The sequence below is a fragment of the Amblyraja radiata genome, chromosome 4 (assembly GCF_010909765.2).
Source record: "Amblyraja radiata isolate CabotCenter1 chromosome 4, sAmbRad1.1.pri, whole genome shotgun sequence".
Classification (NCBI taxonomy): Eukaryota; Metazoa; Chordata; class Chondrichthyes; order Rajiformes; family Rajidae; genus Amblyraja; species Amblyraja radiata.
The window spans coordinates 88,614,261-88,641,854 of NC_045959.1; the positions used below are offsets into that span (position 1 = coordinate 88,614,261).

A 27,594-nucleotide genomic window follows, 5' to 3' on the forward strand; every position below is an offset into this window, starting at 1 on the left:
AACTCCCTCTTTCATCTTTTATAATTGACTCCAGCATCTTCCCCACCACTGATTTCAGGCTAACTGGTCTGTAGTTCCCTGTTTTCTCTCTCCCGCCTTTCTTAAAATGTGGGATAACATTAGCTACCCTCCAATCCACAGGAACTGATCCTGTATATATAGAACATTGGAAAATTATCACCAATGCATCCACGATTTCTAGAGCCACTTCCTTAAGCACCCTGGGATGCAGACCATCAGGCCCTGGGGAATTATCAGCCTTCAGTCCCATCAGTCTACCAAACACCATTCCCTGCATAATGTGGATTTCCTTCAGTTTGTCCGTCACCCCAGATCCTCTGGTCACTTGTACATCAGGAAGATTGTTTGTGTCCTTCTTAGTGAAGACGGATTCAAAGTACCTGTTCAACTCATCTGCCATTTCCTTGTTCCCCATAATAAATTCACCTTTTGCATTCTTCAAGGGTCCAACTTTGGTCTTAACCTTTTCCTCTTCACATACCTAAATAAGCTTTTACTATCCTCCTTTATATTCTTGGCTCGCTCACATTCGTACCTGATCTTTTCTCCCAATATCAGACTAGCCAATAAAAAGCCATGTTGAGATCAGATCATGAACATGATAAAAATATATGTTGTGTAGGAAAAAAACAGCAGATGCTGGTTTAATTCAAAGATGGACACAAAATGCTGGAGTAACTCAGCGGGACAGGCAGCATCTCTGGAGAGAAGGAATGGGTGACAGTTTGGGTCGAGTCATCGGGTCTGAAGAAGGGTCTCGACCCAAAACGTCACCCAGAAATTCTCTCCAGAGATGCTGCCTGTCCCGCTAAGTTACTCCAGCATTTTGTGTCTATTAAATTATGTTTGTACATTGACAGTGTAATTATTTATTCATCGATGTGTCCGAGAAGTTGCAGAATAAACATATGTTTCATATAGAAGCAATGAGAGAAGGTTTGCAATTTATCTTAATGTACTGAGCAGGGAGATAAAGGAGGGTATGTATAGCTTTTAATCCTCCAGCAATGTTTTGCCTTTCATCATCTTTTTCACTCCTCTTGTATCAATTTAAACACCTTAATTCCCATTTGCTCCCTGGTCCCAAACCAACACTCTCCATATGATCAAAAAACAAACTGCTGGGGATTTCAGCAGGTCAGGCAGCGTCTATGGAGAGAAATGGACAGACATTGCTTAACATTGGGACTCTCCTTCAGAAATGTTATTTGAACATTTCCCTCTACAGATGCTGCCTGACCCGCTGAGTTTCTGTGCTCTGGATTCCAGCATCTGCAGTCTCTTGTACTTTTTATTCTGACAGACTCAGTGGTGTCAGGCTTTGTGCTTGATTATTTCCACCTCTTTTACAACTATGGAACTTAGTTGTCATTGCTGGCTTCAGTGTTGCATCTTGAAGTTTAAGAACCAGTATTTTAATTCAGTGCAATTTTATTAGATTTGAATAGCTTTTCTGCTTCTGTTTGTTTTTGGGAGGAACAAAATTATTGGATTTTTGCATCATCATCTTATAGTCAAGATTTCTATTCTGTGGAAAGTGGTGACTTGTTTCCATGGGAACTGGATTTGCATGACACATATCAAAATTATCCACAATGGATAATTGTAGACACTGCTTGCTGGAAGGCTGTATAATAATATGAGGGGGTATTATAAAGAATTTAAAAAAGCAAAAGACGTACACATATATACTGTGTTTTATCCCAGAGCAGTTCCCAAATGAAAACCATCTGAAGTTGATTCAGTGCTGTAATGACATTTTGTATCCCCCTGGGAGAACAGACATCACTTGGTATCATTCTCCAAATACAGCACTTCTTTAGTTCTGCACTGGAGTATTGCTTTATTTATTCAGCTTGTGAATATGGCTGGCAATGCTCGCATTTATTGGCCAACGTTTATTGCACCAAACTGAGGAAGCATTTAATGTAAATGACACTTTTAAGTCAATTACACTTTTTGAGTCTGGAGTCCCATCCTTGCTAGAACAGACTAGGGTAAGTACACTGATTTATTTGGAAGGAAATTATTAGACCAGACAGAACTTTTACACCAATTGTTTAGTTTCTTGGATACCATTACTGAGACTAGTTTAACTTTTAATTTAAGAGATAATCATTTGAAATTAATTTCTTGAGCTCCCAACTTTTGTCTCTGAACCAGTGATCTGGAATTTTGATTTATCTTGTTTGCTCGAACTCTTGTTCATTAACGTAACAACTCAGAACCATATCCCTCATGACAGGCTAAACCTTTGCTTGGAGTGAGGCTTAAAGCCCCAACCCGTGATTGAGAGGCTAGTATTTTTTCAATCGTCAGTCCCAGCATGTTTGCCAATTTATCTGGTCCAGCCCAATTCTCAAATTACTCACCTACATGTTTGCCTCAGTAGCATAAGTATTGTGAGAATCCTTTGAAGAAGTAATTGAGACGAGGGCAGTAGACACAATCGAGCTGGACTTCAGCAGAATCTTTACTAAGGTACAGCATTGTAGGTTATTCTGGAAGGTTCGATTACATGGGATCCAGGGAGAGCTAGCTAATTGTATCCATCATTTGCTTGATGGTAGGTAATAGAGAGTTGTGGTGAAAGATTGCTTTGAGGCCTGTGACGTGGTGTGCCATGGGGATCAGTGGTGAGCCCATTGTTGTTTATCATCTGAATCAACAATTTGGGTTAAAATGTACAAGACATGGTTTACAAATTGGCAGATGACACTAAAATAAATGGTATCATAGAAATGAAGAACGTTATCAAGAATTACAGTAGGATCTTGAGAAAAATGGGTCAAGGAATGGCAAATTCAGTATTTTGCATTTTGGGAATGATTGAGCTCTGGGGAGTGTTGTTGCATAAAAGGGCTCAGGTGAACAACTACATAGTTCCTTGAAAGTGGCATTTGTTGGACGGGGTGGGGGGAGGCTTTTGGCACATTGTCCTTTATAAAGGCATTGAGTAAAGAAGTCGGGATGTTACAGTTGTACAAGACGTTGGTGAGGCCTCATCTGGAGTATTGTGTTCAGTTTTGGTCACCCTGCTACAGGAAGATGCTTTTAAGCTGTAAAAGTGCAGAAAAGATTTACAAGTATATTGCCAGGGCTGAAGTGATTGAGTTATAGGGATTAATTGAAAGGATTGGATTTTATTCCTTGGACCGTAGCAGACGAAGAGGTGATCTTATAGAGATGTATAATATCACAAGGGGTTTAGATGGAGTGAATTTGCACCTTGTTTTTCCCAGACATGAGGAATCAAGAACTACAGGGCATAGTTTTAAGATGAAAGGGGAAAGATTTCAAGTTCAAGTTCAAGTGAGTTTATTGTCATGTGTCCCTGTATAGGACAATGAAATTCTTGCTTTGCTTAAGCACACAGAAAATAGTAGGCATTTACTACAAAACAGATAAATGTGTCCATATACCATGATATAAATATATACACACATGAATAAATAAACTGGTAGTGCAAATAACAGAAAGTGGTTGCTAATAATCAGAGTTTTGTCCGAGCCAGGTTTAATAACCTGATGGCTGAGGGGAAGTAGCTATTCCTGAACCTGGTTGTTGCAGTCTTCAGGCTCCTGTACCTTCTACCTGAAGGTAGCAGGGAGATCAGTGTGTGGCCAGGATGGTGTGGGTCTTTGATGATACTGCCAGCCTTTTTGAGGCAGCGACTGCGATAAATCCCCTCGATGGAAGGAAGGTCAGAGCCGATGATGGACTGGGCAGTGTTTACTACTTTTTGTAATCTTTTCCTCTCCAGGGCGCTCAAATTTCCGAACCAAGCCACGATGCAACCGGTCAGTATGCTCTCGACTGTGCACCTGTAGAAGTTAGAGAGAGTCTTCCTTGACAATCCGACTCTCCGTAATCTTCTCAGGAAGTAGAGGTGCTGATGAGCTTTTTTGATAATTGCGTTCGTGTTCTCCGACCAGGAAAGATCTTCAGAGATGTGCACCCCCAGGAATTTGAAGTTCTTGACCCTTTCAACCATCGACCCGTTGATATAAATGGGGCTGTGGGTCCCCCTCCTACTCCTTCCAAAGTCCACAATCAGTTCCTTGGTTTTGCTGGTGTTCAGGGCCAGGTTATTGCGCTGGCACCATAGAGACAGTTGCTCGATCTCTCTTCTGTACTCTGACTCATCCCCATCAGTGATACGCCCCACAATAGTGGTGTCATCAGCGAACTTGATGATGGAGTTCGCACTGTGGTTCGCTACGCAGTCATGGGTATAGAGTGAGTACAGCAGGGGGCTGAGCACGCAGCCTTGAGGTGCTCCCATGCTGATTGTTATTGAGGCTGACACATTTCCACCAATACGAACAGACTGTGGTCTGTGGACGAGGAAGTCGAGGATCCAGTTGCAGAGGGATGCGCAGAGACCCAGTTCTGCGAGTTTGGTAACCAGTTTGGAGGGGATGATTGTGTTAAATGCCGAGCTGTAATCAATGAATAACAGCCTGACATATGAGTTTTTGTTGTCCAAGTGGTCCAGTGCGGAGTGGAGGGCCAGCGAGATCGCATCCACCGTTGATCTGTTGTGGCGGTATGCGAACTGCAGTGGGTCCAGGTTTTTGTCAATGTAGGAGTTGATTTGCTCCATGATCAACCTCTCAAAGCACTTCATCACCACCGGCGTTAGTGCCACTGGTCGATAGTCATTGAGGCACGTCACCTTACTCTTCTTGGGCACCGGTATAATTGATGCCCTTTTAAAGCAGGTGGGGACCTCAGACCTCAGAAGTGAGAGGTTGAAAATGTCCGTAAAAACTCCCGCCAGTTGGTCCGCACAGGTTTTTAGAACACGGCCGGGTATACCATCAGGTCCAGGTGCTTTTCGGGGGTTCACCCCTCTGAAGGATTTCCTGACATCGGCCTCTGTGACTGAGACTGAAATGCCATCACAGCGAATGGGGGATCGGGAAGGCACATCAGTATTCTCCCTGTCAAAGCGTGCGTAAAACGCATTGAGCTCGTCAGGGAGTGATGTTACACCGGCATTCGAGCTGCCTCCTGGTTTTGCCTTGTAGGAGGTGATTGCATTCAGACCCTGCCACAGCTGCCGAACATCTGTCTCGTCCTCCAGTTTGGAGCAGAAGTCCCTTTTGGCCTTTTTGATGGCCTTACCAAGGTCGTATCTGGTCTTCATGTAGGCCACTGTATCGTTGGATGTGAATGCCCTGTGTCTGGACTTCAGGAGAGTACGGATCTCATAGTTCATCCAAGGTTTCTGATTGGGAAACACTCGGAAGGTTTTTGTAGGGATGCAGTCCTCCACACATTTCTTTATGAAGTCTGTAACGACTGTGGCATATTCGTTCAAGTCCGTTGCCGAGTCCTTGAACATTGCCCAGTCTACAGACTCCAAACAGTCCTGGAGTTGTTCTTCTGCCCCCCCCGACCAGCTCTGTGCTGTCCTCACTTCTGGGGGTGCGCTCTTTAATTGCTGCTTGTAGGCAGGAAGAAGCAGCACCGCGGTATGGTCGGACTTACCGAAGTGAGGGCGAGGGATAGAACGATAGGCATTCTTGATGGTGGTGTAGCAGTGGTCGAGGGTGTTAGGTCCTCTGGTGCAGCAGGAGACATGTTGGTGGAAGTTGGGGAGTGATTTCTTGAGGTTCGCCTTATTGAAGTCCCCAGCAATGGTGGTAAATGCCTCGGGGTAAGACGTCTGGTGTTTGTTGACCACGGCATGCAGCTCCTCCAGTGCCAGACGGACGTCTGCCTGGGGTGGGATGTAGACCGCGGTCAGGATAATGGAGGTGAATTCTCTCGGAAGGTAGAAGGGACGGCACTTCACCGCCAGATGTTCGAGGTGTGGAGAGCAGGAGTTGGACAGGACTGCCACGTCGGAACACCACGCAGAGTTGACCATGAGGCAGACGCCCCCTCCTCTCCCTTTCCCAGATGCCAGGGTACGGTCCATGCGGTGGATGGAGAACCCTTCAGGCTGGACCGCTGAGTCTGGGGAGCTGGGGGTGAGCCATGTCTCTGTGAAACAGAACACAGAGCATTCCCTCAGCTCCCTTTGATAAAGCAGTCTTGCCCTTAAGTCCTCCACTTTGTTTTCAAGGGACTGTAAATTAGCCAGTAGGATAGTTGGGAGAGGGGGCCGAAGGCCCCTGCGCTTCATTCTGACCTGAAGTCCTGCCCGACGGCCACGTTTCCGGACACAATGGAGGCTTCCCCTTTGTTTCCAGGTACTGTGCTTGCTGTACCTGCTGTTTCTGCGGACCTGCGCTGGAACGGGGATTCCCTCACAGACGGCAGCTCCAGCTCCGTAACGAACAGGGGTTCCCTCAAAGTCAGCAACTGCAGCTCCGTTGTTGCTGGGAGATCCAGCCCGTCGGCTCTGGGGGTCATCCCGGGGTTTCAAGGTACAGTACCTGGGATCCACAGTCGGGTCGGTAGTTCCACAGCCAGCGTGGGAAAGTTTAAAGTCCGCGATTCCCGCAGCTGCAGGAGTTCGCGAAATTGCGAGAGCCTTGATGTGCTCAAGCAGGTTGTCCGAAACGGCACCGATTTCTGCCGTTTTTCTGATCCAGGTAAGTTGTTGGAAGTTGTAGTTGAGCCTTTTATTTTCCGGAGCTCCGCAAAAGTCGCCGCAGGCAGGCGCCATTTAAAGTTCCATTAAGGCAGCAGATTTAATAGGAACCTGATGGGCCTGTCCTACTTAGGCGACATTTTAGGCGAGTGTAGGAGACTCTGCGCTCACCACATGGTCGCCATATGTTCGCTGATGGTCTCTGGTGAGTCTCCTTCATGGTCGCGAGGAGTTCCCGCATACTGGGAACTAGTCACGGCCTCAGTATGGTCGCTTCAAAATTTCAATATGTTGAAAAGTTTTCTGCGACCAAAAATTGGTCGCCATGGAGAAAATCAATAATCCTGTAGTCATAGGTGCAGTTGTAGTGGGGTCGCCTTTGCTGACCGGTCATTTTCATTGGCTCATTGGGGGAAAAAAAACATAAGCAGGAGTTTTCAGAACCAAGGATAACTGACCGGTAATGTTAAATGTCCGCCGAACTTCACAGCTGTGTATCTCTGGCTTATTAAAATTTGTCTGGCTTCTTAAAAGTTGTCTCCACTCCTTCTCCCCCCTTCTCCCTTCTTCTCTCCCCACCCCCCCCCCCCACCCCCCTCCCTTCTTTCTCACCTCTTTTAAAGGACTTACCGTACCTTAAAGCCATCTTAATTACAGTGCCAACCTTCCTGTTCATCGCGGTGTGTGTCTGTATCACCTTGGCTTTGTACCGTGTGAATTTCAGACAGCGCTCCCCCGCTTGCCCTGGCCCCCGCCTTTGTACTGTGTTAGTGTGTGTGTTCCACTCTGACAGTCGCCGTTCCAGTTCCCGGTTTTTCAGGCGACTGCTGGCAACCCGCTGAAAAATCGCCTAAGTGGGACAGGCCCATGAGAGGCAACTTTTTCATATAGAGGGTGGTAAATATATGGAACAAGCTGCCAAATGAGATGGTTGAGGGAAATGCAGTAACAACAATTAAAGGATATCTGGAAAGGAGTGTTTTAGTGAGATAAGGGGCAAACACAAACAATTGGGATGCTTAATTGGGCACCTTGGTGGCATGAAGAAGTTAGGCCAAAGGGCATGTTTCTGTGCAGCTTTGCACAACAACTCTGTAACGTATGGTTCAGAAAACAAGAGAGAAAGGGAATCATTTCAACATCGTGATAAGAGATTTTAAGTCCACTTGTCATCTGCATAAATAATGTTACATTTTGTAATTACAAATGAAAAGTGTCCAATGTGATTCATTTTGTATGGCTTAAATATATTAGTTTCCACACACACAGGTTAGATATAATTTACTACTTTCATCTCCCAGATGCTTGTTGGGTAAAGACACCCTACTGAGATTTTTTTTTTTCAAGCATAAATATTAACAAATCGTCATAGATTTCCATACAGCTAACTTACTAATTCTTTATATTTTTACCAGAAACTGGTCGTTGTTCTCAATCTCATGCAATTTATTTATTATTCAAGGGTTTTTAAAGGCTGGTTGAAATCTCTGAGCTTTATTGACAAAGAGGGAATAATGCATCATTTTTCTCGCAGCTCACTGCTCGTGAAGTTGAGTAATGAGTTTCTTGATCATACTTGGCATCGGTTGCTTTACAGCCTATACCTAATTAATAAACAAACATTATTCATGGAAGGTGCTCTCCATTAATCTTTGTTAAAAATATCATAGTTCTACTGTTTGAAATGGTAAGTGTATTCAGTTACCAGTGCGAGGGAGAACATAGTTTGACATAACTTTATGTAGTGTAATGCATTTAAACAATGTCATGTTAAATTGATCAGAATTGGTACATTAAACATTGTGGCTGCTTCAGATTATAAAGCGATACATTTAACATTTTTGCCTCCAAATTTCACTTGTTTCTTTCTGATCTTGGATTTATTTCCAGGGATTCTGGCAAACAGCCAGTTTTCTTGCCTACGGGAACGCTCTGAAAATATGACTTTAAAAAATGAAGTTTGGTTTTTAGCTGCTGGTCACTTATTGTAGCAGTGTTAATCAAGTAGCCAGTGATTCCATTTAAAAGGGGTAGTAGGGTGGTGCTACCGACATTTGTGCTGCCGACATTTGCCTACTTTAGGCTTGAAAGAAAGTTTTGGTCACATCGTAATTGTGCATCGTTCCATAATTTTGTGTTCATTGAATGGGATGACATGTTCTCTCCTACTCACTTCCCTTCTAGTTTAAGGTATTATCACCTTTTGATTCTACAAGTAAAGCATTCCGTGAAGATACAGCTTGGGTAGGTTTGGTCTTAGGGTTAGGAAATAATTGACTGGGGGAATGAGAGAGGGGTGAAGATAAAAAAGGTGGAGGGAGCAAAGTCAGCACAGAATGATCAGGTTCATAGAGAGGGAAAGGGAAAAAAATAGGATGCTTGCGATTAAATGAGAACTAGTGCTTCGCAAGCACAAGAAAGAATGGTGCATTCATTGAAAGGAAGAGCACAAGAAAGCCTATTGATTTACTAGTGGTAAGAGTGCGTGACATAAAAACAATCACTATGAAGGTGGAACAGGGCAGTTCCAGCATTAAAGAAGAACATTGCTGACGAGAACAGAAAAGGAACAGCACAGGAAGACCAATGGTGGCATGGAACGGAGTTGAGTAACGTAGTTAATGGGGAAGGACAATTCCATGTCAAAGGTTGAATTGAAAGGAAAGCGGAAGATGTGCCTGACTAATTGAGTATTAGTCATGTTGAATAAATTTATTGTTATGTGCACGGTAACGTACAGGTACACTGAAAATCTTGCTCGCAGCAGCATCACAGGCACATAGACTCAGGCACACAACAACATAAATTGCATGTAGAATTTCCAAGAAGACTGCACAAAAAAATAACATGACATCATGCAAAAAACATAATCAGAAAGAAAATTAAGACCATAATAGTGCAATAGGTGGACTGTAGAGTCCCATTGTCTACGTAAGATTAGGGTTGTGCATGTTGTTTCAAGAATCTGATAGTTGTATGAAAGTAGCTGTTCATGGTGCTGTAGGGTTTCAGGCTCCTGTACGTCCTGCCCAATGGTAGCAGTGAGAAGAGGACATGGCCTGGATGGTGGTGAACCTTGATGATGAGCAGCATTGCATAGATTATTTTGATTGAAGGGGGGAGGGTATGCTCATGATGGACTGGCTGAGTCCACCACTTCTGCAGAGTTTGCATTCCTGGACATTGGAATTGCCATACCACGCCACAATGCAACCAGTCAGGATACTTGCTGCAGTATATCTGTAATAGTTTGTTTTGGTGTTTGAAGACATACCAAAAATAGTTAGTTTAGTTAATTAGTTTAGTTTATTGCCACCTGTACCGAGGTACAGTAAAAAGCTTTATGTTGTTTGCTATCCAGTCAGCAGAGAGACGATATGTGATTACAATAGAGTTGTAAAGTAGAGGCACATGTTCACCTACTTCATGATTTCATCGATGTGCTTGGCCAAGGCCAGGTCACCCAAGATGTTAAAGCCCAACAAAATTGAAGATGATAACTCCCCACCAACAACTCACTGATGAAAATTGGTACCTGGTCTCCGGACTTCCCTTTCTGAAATCAGCGATCAGTTCCTTGGTCTTGTTGACGTTGAGGGAGAAGTTGTTGTTGTGGCACCCCTCAACCAGGTGTTCTGTCTCTCACCTGTATGCTGACATTCGGCCAACCACAGTGGTGTCATCGTCGAATTTGCAGGCAGCATGCAGTAGTATTAAAAGACAAGACAAATGATAACATGAGACGAAATAGATTGGAGGAGGTTGAGTGATAATTCAAGTAGTTTTTGAGATATGACAGTAGTTGCTGAAAACCCCATGTTATTTCATCTCTCCTTTATATTGAGCTTAACCCCCCCCCCATCAAATTGTAACTTAGAAAATGGATTAGTATTGATATGCATATAGCTGGGTGTTTTGATCTTAAAGTTTGTTTTGTCTTTGATTTCTCATGTTTTGGAAACTAAGTTAACCTTTTTTGAAACTGTCGGTGTGTGGATGATGCTTTTGACCTTTGGACGTGCATCTTCAGAAGATGCCTAAATTTTGCTCTCTTTAAAGAGTTGCCGACATAAGCCAAATTCAAAATTTGATAAGGTTGAAAATAGAATGAGGGTGGGAAATTGGATCGAGATGTAATGATTTATTTTGAAGTTAATTGGAGACCCTGATATTGACCACCTTTACATTATGAATCGTTATGGTAAAAGGGGATGATAAAATAAATAATGCTCTTTAAAGAAACTGATCTTTAATATCAGCTTAATGTTGTCGAAATGTTTGGACGGTCCCATTCATTTGGGACCGTCCAAACATTTGGTAGATGAGCCATAAAGCATCCTGTATTTTTCAATTGGTAGCATGTCCTACATCTAACCCTGTGCCTTTGTGTTGTTTTCTTATATTGCAGTTGCTGGCTTTCCTTGGAAGGTGGTCTCCTCTATGCCTTTGTTGGACCTGCAGCCGTTGTTGTTTTGGTATCACATTTTGAGTCTCATTTCATTTACCATTGATAACTGTCTTGGTCGTAAAATAATGAGAGAAAGTTATATTTTGGAGCTTTGATTGTTGCCGTTAAAAATATATTTTATGTTTGTACATTTTTATTTCAACAGGTGAACATGGTTATTGGCATTCTGGTATTTAACAAACTTGTATCGAAAGATGGAATAACAGATAAGAAACTGAAGGAACGGGCAGGGTATGATTATAAATACATCATCTAGCATTTTATTATATTTTGAAAGATGCTCACCATATTTCCTTGATTTAAAAATAATTAATATTTTCGATTATTCCTCCAGTGCTTACTAACCCACAAGCTGCCTGCAAAGAGTAACCGTAAAATGTTAAATAATGATTTTACCATATTTAGCAAGCCATTGGTATACTCTAATTTGATAATAATTCCATATCCTTGGCTTGTGTTGAAATTTACTTTTGAATGGGTCATGGTTCTGTTATGCTTGAGAGTGTACTTGAATTCAATGAAACAGCATCCTTTTTGTTGGTCAATAAATAGTTTTAATAATTTGCTTAGCCAATAAGTTACAGACTTGCCAGTCCGTGAATGCTCTGGAAAGACTATACTAGAATGCTGGCTTTAAATGAAAAATCATACCTTCACGTATTTGAACATCAAATTCATAATTGCAACTTTTTAATAAGGGAATGAACATCAATCTTCACAGCGCATACTTCGACAATTGAAACATTAAAAAAAATGATGCCGAGCAACATTTAAATTAATTGAAAAATTGTGCTGCATTAATTCCCAAAGGCTCTATTCATATATTCATAATTTAACCAGTGTTTGGTAAAGTTGCAGCATAAAGTCCTAAGCCTTATGCTCCATGCATCCTTTCACCACCATTCTTGACCTCCTATCACCAAGCCAATTTAAGATCCTTGGATGCCATTAATCCTAATCTTCCAAACCACCGTACCAATCAGTCCCTTGCAAAATGCCTCACTGAAGTCAAAATTGACATCTACCACCTTCCTTTCACTCAAGATAGCGAGGAAGTTTTTTCCCATGCAAAAAGTGATGTTGATTAATTCTAACCAGCCCCTTCCTTTCCAAGTGTGTGCAAAGCTCATGAGGCTGTTGTTCCTTGATTTATCCCTGCTGCCCTTCTTAACCAAAAGAATATTAGCTTTCCTCCAGTCTTCTCACGTGTGGATCACAAAGATATAAATACTCCATCAATGGCTGTCTCCTCACTTCCTGGAGGGACCTGTGATAGACCCAATCCAGCCCTGGAGATGTGACAACTCCTGTACGTCCCATGACATCTAACAACTTCTCTTTCTTAATACTGACCTGCTACAGAATATCCCCTGCATATCCTTTATCTTATACGTCCTTCTCATTTGGTGAAAATTGTGTGGTATTAATTCTGGACTTGTCTTGTTTTTTCTGGTTCCACACAGAGATTAGCCTCGTCAGTCCCTAAGGGGACAGACACTTTCCCTGACTACCCTCTAGCTTATGATGCTATTATAAAATGACTTGGGATTCTCCTTAATCTTAGTTGTCAATGATATAGAATGGCCTATTTATTCCCACATAATTTCCTACTTCTCCTACACACACTATAATCCGCCATATAGCACACTATATGCATACTCTATATTCCGCACGATCCTATTTGCAAATACCTGGCAAATGTTTTCATTTTTTCATGATCAAACTTCCAATAATCTTTGTTCTTCCACGATTCCTTAATCTTGCCACCCACGTCTTTCACCCTTACTTGAACATGCTGGCCCTGAACTCTTTCTGTCTTTTAAAGGACTCCCACTTGTCAGCTGTCATTTTACCTACCAGCATCTGCTCCCGATCTACTCTCACCATGTCCTCTCTTAAGGTAAGGTAAGGTAATTCATCCTTCTCCCAAATCGGTTTCTTAACGAGGATCAACCACATCCCTTTCCATACCATCTTGAAACTTGCAGAATTATGGGCACTTACCAAAGTGTACCCACATGGACAGTTCATTTTCATGTCCAGTTCCATTTCCTGAAATAAAGTTGAGTAATGCCCTGTCTCTCGTAGGAATCACAATATATTGTCTCAAAAAACATTCTTGTTGCCCCATGTTAGCCCCTTGCACTAAGTCAATCCCAGTCTATATTAGGAACGTTTAAATTCCCTACAGTTGTAACACCATTGCTCTTGCACCCTTTTATGATTTGTGAACAGATGTCTTCCTCTAATTCCTGCTAGCTATGGGATGTCCTTTGATATAACCCCAGCAAGATGATTTCTTACAAAATTCCACCCATAGGAACTCATTACAACTTCAGAAGTTATCTCAATGAGTATTTCTTCTTTGTTTTTACTGTGGAGAAAGACATGAAGACTGGGTGGCGTTACAAGTCAGAACCCTTCTTCAGACTATAAGATAGAGGTCTGAAACTGAAGGCAAAAAAAGGCCAGAACGAATTAGGGCCGGCAACAGATGACCTCAGGATGGGTGGAGTCCATAATGGACTACTGTTGGCTGGGGAAGATGTGCTAATGAGAGGGATACAAATATGCAAACAGTGTAAAGGGTATTGATCCCGACTACAGGTCCTGTCTGTACGAAGTTTGTACATTCTCCCCGTGACCGCGTGGGTTTTCCCTGAGATCTTCGGTTCTTGGTGGTTGGGTGAATGGGCAGATGCATGGCAGAGGCAGTATAATGTGGATAAATGTGAGGTTATCCACCCTGGTGGCAAGAACAGGAAGGCAGATTATTATCTGAATGATGTCAGATTAGGAACAGGGGAAGTGCAACGTGACCTGAGTGTCCTATACATCTGTCACTGAAAGTAAGCATGCAGGTGCATCAGACAGTGAAGAAAGCTAATGGCATGTTGGCCTTTATAAGGAGAGGATTTGAGATAGGAGCAAAGAGGTCCTTCTGTAGTTGTATAGGGCCCTGGTGAGAGCACAGCTGGAGTATTGTGTACAATTTTGGTCTTCTAATTTGAGGACATTCTTGAAATTGAGGGAGCGCAGCGTAGGTTCACGAGGTTAATTCTCGAGATAGCGGGACTGTCTTATGATGAAAGAATGGAATGAGGGTATCTTATAGAAACATGTAAAATTGTTAAGGGATTGGACTCGTTAGATGCAGGTGACATCTTCCTGATGTTGGGGGAATCCAGAACTAGGGGCCACAGTTTAAGAATAAGGGGTAGGCCATTTAGAACTGAGGTGAGGAAAAACCTTTTCACCCAGACAGTTGTGAATTTGTGGAATTCTCTGCCTCAGAAGGCAGTGGAGGCCGATTCACTGGATGCATTCAAAGGAGAGTTAGGTAGAGTGCTGAGGGCTAGCAGAATCAAGGGATATGGGGAGAAGGCATATTGATCATATTGAAGGCATATTGATCATATTAAATGGCGGTGTTCGCTCAAAGGGCTGAATGGCCTACTCCTGCACCTATTTTCTATGTTTCCTCCCACACTCCAAAGACGTACAGGTTTGGCAGTTAATTGGCTTTTTATAAAATGTAAAAATTGTCCCTAGTGTGTGAAGGGCGGAGTTAATATGCGGGGATCACTGGTTGGCGTGGTGGGCCAACGTGCCTGTTTCCGCGCTGTATCTGTAAACTAAATGAAACTAAATACAGACATATTTTAAATTGCATTTTATCTTTTTTTTAACAGAAAGCCATCAATATTTCAGTATTTCCACCAAATAGTATTATGAATATTTTCATGCACACATATTTGCTTTAGTGTAGAAATTCAATCCTGGTCTTTCACACTGATTGCATCTCAAGTTCAGTTCCATTTGGCAAATGGATGAAATTATAGACAAATTCTTATTCAAAGTCTGCATCATTTCATTTATAATTGCTGAAAGACTGTACACATAGGCGCAGCTGTAGAGTTGCTGCCTTACAGCGCCAGAGATCTGGGTTTCAATCTGATTATGGGTGCTTTCTGTATGGATTTAGCACGTTCTCTCTGGGACTGCTAGGGTTTCCTCCTGGTGCTCAGGTTTCGATCCCACACCCTCAAGACGTTCCAGTTTGTAGATTAATTGGATTCTGTAAATTGGCTCTAGAGTGTGGAATAGAATTAGTATACGGGTGATTGATGGTTGGCGTGGACTCAGTCGACCGAATGGCCTGTTTCCATGCTGTATAAACTAAACTAAGCCAGGCTACAACATGTGACTGGCCTTTAATACTTGATTTCCACAGTGATAGCAGAACACTGTTAAGTAACTGTATCAGATTGGCATTCATTCTTTCATGCTGCAGAAGCTGAAATTAGTTGTTACATAATGTGTGAGCACCATTTGTGATGAGAGTTGTGGCCTTGAAAGCACTAAACCTTGCATTTTAATTCAAGGTCTTCATAGTAAAGGAACAACAATAGTAGCTTAGCAACCCATTTTCTCACAGTGGGTAGGAGCAGAATAGAGACCAACTCGGAGTACAGAAACAATTTATCGGTAACATTTTTTGTTACCCTTTAGAATAGGATAGTAAGATGGACAAATGCTTTAGCAGCAAAAGTTCTTGGACATTCTAAAGTAGGATAGTAAACAATTAATGAAAATATGTAATATTAAAGAATGGATTTTTGATGAAACTGAGCTCATTGCCCCTCAGCTCTGTATACTTTGTCTTCATTGTCAGCTGTGACTCTTGGCTCTCTTAAAATTATGGGCAGTCTTGGCAGCATGTTAAAGCAGCTAGTACTGTGAAATTAAAATAGGCATTTTGAATGCGTATTCACATAGGATATTCCAGTAACTATGGCTTTTAAAACAGAGAGACTGCTCTGAAAAATTGTGTTCAGGCTATTGCATCAAATGCTCTGTGCATTGGGTGGATTCAGGGCTTAGGTTGGAACCTCAACTGGCTGAAAACTCTTGTTGGCAAAGTAAATTGGATAACCCAGAGCTCCTTCCTTTTTGGAGACAAGGATTTAGGAAAATAAATTATCAGCGGTAGAGCTGCTGCCTTACAGCAGCAGAGACCCAGGTTTGACCCTGACTACGCATGCTGTGTTACAGAGTTTGTATGTTCTCCCTTTGACTGCATGGGTTTGCTCCGAGTTCTCCAGCTTCCTCCCACACTCCAAAGACATGCAGGTTAGTAGATTAATCGGCTTCTGTAAATTGCCCCTAATGTATAGGATGCAAAACTAGAACATAGAACTGGTAGTACATGGGTGATCGTCGGTTATCACAGACTCAGTGGGACAAAGGGCTTATTTCCAGGCTGTATCTCTGAACTAAACTGAACTAAACTAAAACTTTAGCAAATCAAAGCCTTGTGCTGGAAATCTGAAATAAGTACAGAATATACTGGAGATCCTCAGAAGGTTAGATGGCACCTAAAAACAAAAAAAAACCTCTCCGTAGATGCTTCCTGACCTGCCAGCATTTACTGCTTTTGACATTGATCTTCGCCGTATTCTTTAGTTCTTGTTTGTGGTATCAGTGAAGTATGGGACCATGGCCTTTGATGAAATCCTATTACATTTGATACTCTTCCAATAAGTTAAAGGATCAAATGGCAGGAATGTATTGGCATTGTGGTGGACCCCACCTCTCCTCCTCAACTGCATCCTGCCTAAACTATTTTCCGGTGAGCAGACTACAATGAAAGTTCCTGGCTGGGAGATGACCTGATCATGAACACTTCAAATTGGCACTGGGTTTTGCTCATCTTTCAGTGTTTTTTGTTTGTTTCACTCCCTATTTTTGACCTTCACAACCCACCATATCTTGCATCTTGCTGGACTGGTGTTTAAATCTATGCTCTTTTGAGGTAGTGCATTATCACTTGAGAGCACTCTAGTGGATCTCTGCACCAGACTGCCATTCCAGGTTCTCAAGAATAAATAAACAATTTCTTATTCCAGCTTAATCAAATGCTATAGAGAATTCAAAACTTAAAAATACTATCTGAAATTGCAATATTTCATTCAACTACTTATAATGGACACAAAGAGCTGGAATAACTCAGCAGATCAGACAACAATGAAAGTCCCTTACTGGGAGACCATGTGATCTCTGAGTTGTTCCAGCACTGTTCATTCTTCTGTGTAAACCAGCATCTGTAGTTCCTTGTTTCTCCCGGTTATAATGCTAAATTATTACTTTACTATAGAGAAATAGCATGAAAACAGGCCCTTTGGCCCTCTCAGTCCACGCCGACCAGCGATCATCCCTTACACTCGCACTATCCTACACACACTAGCAAGCATTTACAATTTTACAGAAGCCAATTAAGCTACAAACCTGTACGTCTTTGGAGTGTGGGAGGAAACCCACATAGTCAAGGAGAGAACGTAAAACTCCGTACAGACAGTGCGCGTAGTCTGGATCGAACCCGGGTCTCTGGCGCTGTAATGCAGCAACTCTAGTGCTGCGCCACTGTTTGGCTCGATTAATTAATGAGAAAAAGATAATTAAATATTATTTGTTTCAAATTTTGTATCGTGTTCGTGGATGAATACGGATTTTACAAACTTAATTTGTGAACTGGCTGCATTATTGAGAATAATATTTAGCAGAAACCACACAAGGGGATACAGTTTCCTTTTCTCCCAAAGCCAATCAATTTGGGCAGCCCTCGTGGATGGCATCTTGCAGCTCAGAGTTTGGCACCCACCGGAACTAATCTCGCAGTTTCACTGAAGACTGTAGCAGCTGTCAGAGAATTCTATCCTGCCTCTTCTAATCCTTTAGCTCTAAACCACAGATTACACAGTTGATCCACAGAGGTTTATGAAGCTATTGGTTTAGTTTAGAGATACAGCATGGAAACAGGCCCTTCATCCTACCGAATCTGCGCCATCACTACATCCCCATTACACTATCACACACTACACGCTAGGGAAAATTTACAATTTTTTCCGAAGCCAATTAACCTACAGACCTGTACGTTTTTGGAGTGTGGGAGGAAACCGGAGGATCCATGAAAAACCCAAGCGATCACGGGGAGAATTTGCAAACTTTGTACTGGGCAGCACCAAGTCAGGATCGAACCCGGGTGTCTGGCGCGGCAAGGCAGCAACTTTACCGCTGCGCCACCGTGCTGCCAATTTGGAAAGGTTTTCATAATTTCTCTGTAATTTTATGTTTTAATCTTAAAATGAAATTAATTCTTCCTAATCTCACTCTATTATGGCTGATCGCTTTTTTTAAACCCATGTTAAGCTTGATTCATTACATCCTCATCTTTTCTATATTTTAGCAGTTCAAAAAAAAAAAAGACAACTTCCATTAATTTAGGAAAACAGTTAAGTGAAAAACATCTTTATAGACACTGTCAACCATTAAAATTAAAAATGCGTCATAGACATAGACATAGACATAGACATAGACATAGACGTCCTTTTAATCCCTTCCCCACAAATCTCCGGATGACAGTGGTAAAATTAGCCCAAAAGGAAATTGTACGTTCATACATTAAGAACTAAATTATAAAATAGTGCTGTGCAGAAGGAAGGTCATTTCATTCATTGAGTCTCGGCCAACTTTTCCGAAGAGCACTTTAGTTAGTTCTGCTCTCCTTCCATTCCGCTATATCATTCAACTATGAAATGCTTTCCCTTTGGACATTAATATTAATTCTGCATCTAATTCCGTTTCAGGCATGATATTCTAATTCCAAAAAAATTATCCAAATTTCGCTTCTGATTCTTTTGATAAGAGGAGTTTAAAATTATGAAGGATTTTACAATAAATGCCCTTCAACTACCCAGCTTTCAACCCAGGTAAATAGTTTCCCTACATTTATTGGAAATCCTTCATAAATTTAAACTTCTCTATCAAATTCCCTTCTAACTTTCTGTAAAGAGAACAATCCCGACTTCTGTGGTCACTCCATAAAACAAATTCCTTCCACTCACAAATCTAATTTGTGCATTTCAAAAAAAATGTTATATCCTTTGTTCTATATTTGTCAGACAAACCATTGAGCTCTTTTAAAGCCCCAGATTTTTTTTCTCTGTTTACTATTTCCATGAAATTCGTGCATAGCTGCCTGTCTTTCTCTATTTTGTCACCATCTTCAAACTAGTAACTTGTTTTCCCCAGTTTAATTATTTCTATCAAATCATACTTCCTTCCTCTTTGTGTTGAAGTTCATTTGCCAGGTTGTTTGTGCCCTCTTGGTCTATTGCTGCCTTGCTCAACATTCACTCCACTTCCAAACATTGTGTTTGTTACTTGCAACCTTTGAACTAAGTGTCATGAGCCTCCAATCTTTAACTGAGACATTAAACTATAACCTTATCAACTCTCTTGAGTAGATGTAAAAGATCCTATAGCACTGCGGCAATGATTGGAAGTTATTCCATTGTTTGTCCAATATTTATTTGTCAATCAGCATTTTTTAAACCCATAACTTAATCATCAAAACCTTGCTATTTGTTGAAGTATTCCACATACATTCTTGTTGTATTTTCTATATTATAACTATAAGTAGACTTCAAAAATACTTATTTTGTTCTACACATGCTTTCTAGATTTCCCTTTAACAAATTTACCCTTGTTTTCCTTAATTAGTTGATGCTTACCCAGATGGCTGATCATTTTGATTATGATCTGGATCAAAATGATCAATTTTGTCTGGATCATGGAAAACCAGATCTTGACCTAGTGGTAATTTATACTTCTAAGGTAATGTCCAACAGAACAGCAACAACTCTTCCTTTTGAGTTTTGTCCCATATAACAAAGAATGGGAAATACAGTAACGTATTGAGCATCAGTCAGACCATCATCATGGTAAAGCTAGAAGGATAATGAAAGCTTTTTAATGAAGCATTAACATTTGCTGCAATGATGTATGAACCCTTCAGGTGAAACAATGTTGAGTTAAATGTCACTCAGGGCTAAGCACAAAGCTAATGCACGTTGGTGCATATGTTATCTTGTTGAGGGAAAATAACCTAAACCAACAAATCTATAGTTTAAAAGTACAATTGGATTTAAAGTGTGGCAAATAAAAAGGATGTTGGCTTACAAAAGTTTTTCAAAGTCAAACTTAAAACGAATATTCATACAATTACAAGTTGAATTTATTTATGAAAAACCATGCTAAATTAAAAATTTGAGGGGAAAAAACATATTAATTGTAAGAGAAATGTATTCAAAATCTATTTTTTGGGAATTGTTTAAATTCAGAACTTCATTGCCTGCCAATGAAGCTTCACTTCCTATCAAGGAAATATGGAATATTGCTTGTCATTTTAAATTTCTGTGTATTTGCGTGTGTATATTTTTTTTAAGTTACTGACAAAATGAAGAATCTTATGAAGCTTTATTTTCTGGATGCGTATTATTTGTCTCTGATTTTTGTGTTAAAGTTCCATTTTTGTTTCAGTCTTTTAATTTTAATTCCAGTCAGATGACAGTTCCCCTTTACGGTATGGCGCTCAAATGTTCCAAGTGTGGAGTTATATCTTCAGCTGAAGTATCGGCTACAGTCACCAGTAATGCCATGTTAGTTCCTGTAATTTCAATACTTGATTTTAATTCTGTCTACTGAAGGACATACCAGCAGTTAATTGTCGGTTTACTGAGCACATTGCATGCATGGGTTGTTTGTGTCTTAAATTTAAAAAATAAATTAACCTTATGCAGAAAATGAAATTATATTTTATTTTAACAGTTGTGTGACCTCGGATTTGCTGACATCACACATGATTGCTTTAAGTGTATCAAAGCATAACAGTTTTCAGCCTGCCATACATATCATCACTCTAGCTTGCTATCCGTTTCCCTTCCCAATGTGGGGGCAGGCACTAATCTACGAATTGAGGTTGAATCTGATGAGCTAACTATGATGCAGTGGTGAAATGTTAACTTTGCTCATATGTATACGCACACAACACAAATTTTTCAAAAAAGAGAATAATTCTCAAGACAAACCCAAGCATCGCAGTGCTATCAACTTATTTTAATCCAAACAGCTTAATCGCATTGTGGATTTCCATGTTACAGCATTGCATTATGTTGGATTTCTGTATCAATGAATCTCCATCTTAAACCCATCTTACTTGCATTCTTAACCTAAATCCTCCAGATTTGGCTAGGGTGTCTGTATACCTTTGGTTTTTGATTATGTTTGCTTCCACCATTGAATGCATGAATTGGGTATGCACAGCTCTCATTTCATGTTGCGCCTTGCGCCTGTAACGTAGCAGGATATCAGAGTGCTGTACATGGGTGTAACTTGACGACATTCAACAGCAACAATATGAATATTAAGATTTTTTTTTAAATTAGATAGTCAGACCATTTTTCTCTGGGTGGAACTGTTGAATAGTAGAGGGTTAAACTTTATGGTGAGAGGGGGTAGGTTTAAAGGAATTGTGCAGGAACATTTATTTTTACCACAGAAAGTGGTGGATGCCTGGAACATGCTGAGTAGTTGAAACAGGCATAATATAGCAGTTTAGAGACATTTAGACAGGCGCAGGGAATGGAGGGGTATGGATCATGTGAAGGCAGTTGTGGTTCATTGAGTTTTGCATTATGGTTAGCACAGACATTGTGGGCTGAAGAGCCTGTTCCAGCACTGTACTTCTATTTTCTGTGAGGAGAGTTGGGATGTGTGCAGAAGAATATAATCAAAATCAGCTTTATGGAGGATGGGAGATCAGAATTCCATCAGGAAAGATTATCAGGTTTGAAGACAATAAAACCATGGAAAATATGAGTTAGTAAGGTTCAAAAGTTCAAAGGTCAGTTTATTGTCACGTGTACCAATTAACTTGAATTACCATATAGCCACACTATAAAAAAGCAACAAGACACACAACTAAATAAAAGTTAACATAAACATCCATCACAGTGGATTTCCCACACCCTCATTATGACGGAAGGCAATAAAGTCTACTCCTCTTCCTTTTCGGTCAGGGCAGTCGAACCGTCTGCAGTCAGGGTGATCGAAGCTCCCGCAGCCGGTGATCGTAACCCCGACTTCGAGGCGTTCGAAGTTCCCACGTCGGGGGCGATCGAAGCTCCCACGTCGGGGCGATTGAAGCTCCCGTGTTGAGGTTGTCGAAGCCTCTGCTGCTTGGAGCTCTCGAAGTCAATCTCTAACCAGGGACTGCGAGCTCCACGATGCTAAAGTTGGGGCTCCAAGGTCAATCCTCGTCAGGGATCGCCAGCTCCACGATGTTAAGTCTTCAGGCTCCCGCGGTTGGAGCTCCTGAAGTCGGTCTCCAGCAGAGGCCGCCAGCTCATCGATGTTAGGCCGCGGACGGAGATACGATACGGAAAAAAATCGCATCTCTGTCGAGGTAAGAGATTAAAAAAAGTTTCCCCCCCACATATAACAAGCTAAAGAACACTAAAAAATACAGCTAACACATACTAAAAAATAACAAAGAAGGAAGGGACGAGACAGATTGTTGGTGCGGCAGGCATTGCGGGTGCCACCCGGTGGTCAAAGGTTTGGGCATAGTTTAGTGATAATACAGAGATAGAAATCATTGGCTTCTGTTATAAAGTACCATCGTGCAAGCTGGGCTCAGGTTCCTGTAAGATGGGGAGAATGCAAACAAACTGGTGCAAACTCAGACCATGACAGAAACAGTGGCGTGGGAACAGAATTTGGGGTAGTCCTAAGAGAATAGGTTCAGCCTTGAGAATGTTTAAACAATCTGACAATACAGGTAGACTAGAGGCATTGAGAAGAGTGATGCGGAAGCAAAATCATTACCAAAATTAAGTAGTGTTGAACTTGCGATTGCTTCAGCTGGTGTTGTCAAGCAGTGGGCTTGTCCAAAGATTGTGATTTCTTTATTACAGCACGATCATTAATATTGTGAACATATTGTGAAGATCTTAGAATGGTTGAAGTCAAAAGAGTAACTCTCAATTGGGAATATTTGTAAATATGAAAGTGCATTCTGTTAAATTTTATTTTCTACCTCCTCTCCATTTCAGGGAGATGTATGTTGAGATAATTGTGACTTAACGATGTTCTAGATTTTACAATACTGCAGCACCGTTGCCGCAAGTCAATAATTCCTGTACTTTTCTCCATATATAATCCTATAATTTTCTGCATTCCCAATTCTTCAAAACAAAACAATTACTTATTCCACCGCAATCTTAATCCCTGAAAAAAAATCGTTTAGAAAATAGAAAACAATATCTCAGCAGAAAGTTTGGAATGTAAAATGTAAAGGAGTGATAGCTGACACACTGTAACCTTTACTAGGAGTTTATTATAGCACATGGCACACACGTCCCAGCACTGACTGCATCCAGCCTTCAGGCGTACTGGGACCTAGTGGGAGGAACAAAGGGAGGATACCACAGTTATACTAATATGATGGGGCGTGGTTAGTGGTGATGAGGTAGCTACATTATAGGTTGCATGCATAAACCATCTACATCCTTCCCCTTACAAATTAAACAAGTTACGGCAATGGCAGGTTGGTTACACAGTACCTGCAAAGCTAAGCGAACTCTCCGTATCGAGCCGGAGGTTTGACAATCCGACCCGAGCGAGTGCGCACAGCACCCTCACCCTCCCCACCCGAAAGAATAGGAGGAGGGACAGGAACAGAAACAGGAGGGAGAGAGAAGGTGGGTGCAGACCCAAGCTTGGAAGGGGAACCGAGAGGCACAGGTGAGCCAGGTGAAACAGAAGGGGTAGAATGAGCAGAAGTCGGAGAGAGAGAAGACCTGACAGGGGACGGCAGGGCCGGAGGAGCGAACCCTGGAATGCAGGGAGCAGAGGGTAAGTTAGTGGAGGAAGGCTCGACACGCGATGGAGGGGTATACGGAATCGCAGGAGGTGGTTTGGGCTCATTGACCGCCAACAGGTGCTGGCGGCTGCGCCGGTATATAGTCCCCTCAAAATCCACCAGGTAGGACCGTGGCGAGCTGTCGAACCCGACCACGGTGGCGAGTCGGGAAAAACCGGTAGACGTCTGCAAACGGACGACCTGGCCAGGCAGCAGTGGGGATAGGGGGTGGCAGGATTTGTCGTGCGAGCGGCGCTGGATTTCGTGCTTCTGAGCAATTCGTTGCTGGACATCAGCAGGCTGCAGGACTTTGGGCATCAGGGACTGCTGGGCGATCGGCATTGGAGGGCGAATAACTCGGGACATGAGGCGTTGGCAGGGGATCGCATTGTACTGTCTCTGGAAATATTCCGAAGGTTCAGGAGACCCTGATAGAAATCACCGTTGGAGAGACGGGATTGTTCAAGCAAGTGCTTTGCGCTGCGGACCGCCCGTTCAGCCAGTCCATTGCTCTGCGGGTACTCCGGGCTGCTGGTGAAATGATTGAAATTCCACTTTGCAGCGAAAGCTTGAAATTCGGCACTAGTGAACTGGTGGCCGTCGTCCGTCTGCAACTGAACGGGAACCAAACGTGGCAAAGTGACGGCGTAGCTTACTGATCACCATCTCGGAGGTGATGGCAGGGAGAAGGTCCACCTCGAACCAATTTGAGTAAGAGTCTACCAGCACAAGGTACTGCTTCCCACGCCAGTCGAAAATATCGGCAGCCAGTGAAGACCAGGGCATGTCAGGGGCAGGCTGTTGTAGAAGCGGCTGTCGCTGCTGATGCGGGGCAAGAGAGTTGCAGTCCGGACAGGAGGCCACCCTGGCCTTGATGTACTTTGCCATGCCCGGCCAGTAATATTGTTCCTGGGCATGCAAGATGGTGGCATCTGCCCCGGGATGCCCCATGTGGGCAGCGTTGAAGTACAAACCATGCAGCGAGGCAGGGACGACCACTTTGTGTCCCCTGATAATAATACCGTCCTGGAGGACCAACTCATCGCGGACCAGAAAATAGGGGTGGACGCCAGCAGGCAATGAAGTCCGTTTGGTAGGCCACCCGCGCTTAATGACAGCAGCAAGCTGTTGCAGGTCGGGGTCGTTAGCGGTATGCTCAACCAGGCACTGTAGTTGCTTGGAAGGGACGAAGTTTACGTTCAGTACCTGTAGGTCTGACTGCTCGAAGGGGTGCCGGTCGCAGGAGGCCCGGGGGGCCCGGGACAGCGCGTCAGCCACATGCATCTCGGTGCCCCTCTTATATACGATTTTAAAGTCAAAGCGCTGTAGCTGCAGCATCATCCGCTGGAGCCTGGCTGGAGCGCTGTGTATAGGCTTGTTAAGTATCGTCACCAGGGGTTGGTGATCCGTCTCAACGGTGAACCTGGTGCCAAAGAGGAAGTCCTTAAACTTTGAACACGCGAACACCACCGCCAGCAGCTCCTTCTCTATCTGCTCATAGCGCATAGCGAACCATCATCATGGGGCTGCAGGCAAGCAGCACCCAGTCCAAAGCGAGAAGCGTCGCACGTAACCATGACCGGACGCAGTAGATCAAAGAACTTCAGAGTAGGTGTGCTGATCAGCTTCGTCTTTAGCAGGTCGAACGCCTGCTGGTGGTGTGGAAACCATGACCAAGCAATGTCCTTTTTAGTAAGTTGTCTCAGGGGTGCGCTCAACTCGCTGAGGTCAGGGATAAACTTGCCCAGGTAGTTGACCATACCCAGGAAGCGCTGTAGACTGGTATCATCTGTCGGGGCAGGCAGCTCTGAGATGGCGCTGGTCTTTTGCGGGTCGGGCTTTAACCCGTGGGCCGTGAAAATGTGGCCAACATATTGGACCTCAGGCACCCGGAACCTGCATTTTGACTGGTTCAGCTTTAGATTGATCTGCCGTGCACGGTCCAGAATCTGTCGGAGGTGGCGGTCATGTTCGGCCACATCCCTTCCATAGACCAGAATGTCGTCCACAATAATCGCGCAGGGCAGACCTGCAAACAATTGTTCCATAGAACGCTGGAATACCTCGATGGCGGAGTTGATGCCGAACGGCATCCGCAAGAACTTAAACCTGCCAAAGGGCGTACAGAATGTGGTTAAGTCCGAGGAACGTTTGTCCAGGGGTATTTGCCAAAATGAACTCCTGGCATCGAGGACGGAAAACACCGTGGCTTGTCCGACCTGGGCGGCAACATCTTCAACAGTCCTCATAGGGTAGTGGGGCCGTTTAATCGCCAGATTCAAGTCCTTAGGGTTGATGCATACCCGTATTTCATTTTTTCCTTTCTTCATTGTGGCGACCATGGTGGAGACCCATTCGGTGGGATCGCTGACAGCCTCCAGCACTCCCATGTTAACCATATCCTTCAGCATGGCCTCCACCTTGCCCTTCATGGCGAACGACACTCTATGGGGTGGGCGGATCACAGGCACCACGGATGGGTCTGTTGCGATTTTATACACCAGCGGCAGCTTCCCCAACTTGTCGTCAAACAGGTCCGGGTACTCGGATAGTGGATCCATCACTGCTTGCACCTCGTGGACCGTACGGTCGAAGGACACCAGACCAAGATCCTGGCAGGCCTGGTTGCTCAGTAGAGTTACACAGTCGCAATCCAGAATAAAGAACGACAGGTCACGGGAAGATTTCTGTAGCACGCAATGGAAGGTCGCCCTCCCCACAGGTGTAAGCTCCTCTACCCCATAGGCACGCAAAACAGAGCGATCTGCAGTCAACAGCTCATTATTTCTTACCTTGTGAAACAGTGATGTTGACATTACGTTCACTTTTGCCCCCGTATCCAGCTTCGCAGAGAAGGACTGTTCACAGTAATGAGCACAGATGGATCGGGGAGGCGAGATCGGCTGTGGAGGAGAGTGTAAACACTTGCATCTCCCATGGAATAGCTGAGCTCAGAGCTGGGGGCAGTGTCGACAGAGGACTGAGAATCCATCTCACTATCAACTTGCTGAAGGTTGTTTAGGAATTGTCTAGGAGCTGAGGGCACATTCCCACGGGACCGGCAGGCAGCTGCAAAATGGTTCATTTTCCTGCAGAAATTAAAAGATTTTCCAAGGGCTGGGCACTGTGACTCCGTGGGATGCACATAATTACAGTTTGGACACTTCTGAGAGCGCGGGACCCGTAATGTACGAACGGGCTGCGGTGGAGGGCGAAAGTTGTCCTGCATACGTCGTTGTCCAGCAACACCAGTCAGATTTATGGCTCGGCTGTCAGATCCCCTCTGCCCATTCGGAGGGGTAACCACTTCGGCGATGCGGCACGCATGCATTGCTTGAGTCAGGGTTAGGTCAGGCCATTGCAGCAAGTCGGCACGTAGTTTCTGGTCGAGCATGCCAGTGACGAGAATGTCCCTGGTGAGCTGGTCGCGCATGGTCTCAAAACGGCACCGCTGAGCAAGGTAGCGCAGGTCAGCGATGAAACACTCGACAGGTTCGTCCGGCTGCTGCTTCCGTGAGAAAAACCTGGCCTGCTCCAATATGCGGTTGGAGGGCAGGTCGCAAATCTCCGCAAACTTGCGCAAAAGACATACCGATGGTCATCGGCAGATTCAGCTGGCTCGACAGGCTGGCCGTTGTCATCCAGGACTGCTGGATCGTAGACGAAAGCCTGAGCTCTCTTCATTGCGTCGGGACTGGCCAGGTTGAGCAGGAGTGAGGCTTTGACCGCGGCTGGGTCATTCCGGTGCGCAATATTGACGAAGTGAGGGTAGTCCATCACAAAAGTCGACCATCG

The 27,594-nt window shown here is 43.4% G+C and overlaps 1 protein-coding gene across 6 annotated transcripts in view; it reads left to right on the plus strand.

Annotated features, from left to right (window-relative positions):
* adgrb1 (adhesion G protein-coupled receptor B1) overlaps positions 1-27,594 on the plus strand; it is a 576,464-nt gene that overhangs the window by 473,223 nt on the left and 75,647 nt on the right. For all 6 annotated transcript variants that reach the window (XM_033019939.1, XM_033019941.1, XM_033019942.1 and 3 more), the window contains 2 exons: positions 10,977-11,043; positions 11,182-11,267. In XM_033019939.1, coding sequence (XP_032875830.1) covers positions 10,977-11,043; positions 11,182-11,267 — 153 coding nt within the window. The remainder of the gene's footprint in view (positions 1-10,976; positions 11,044-11,181; positions 11,268-27,594) is intronic.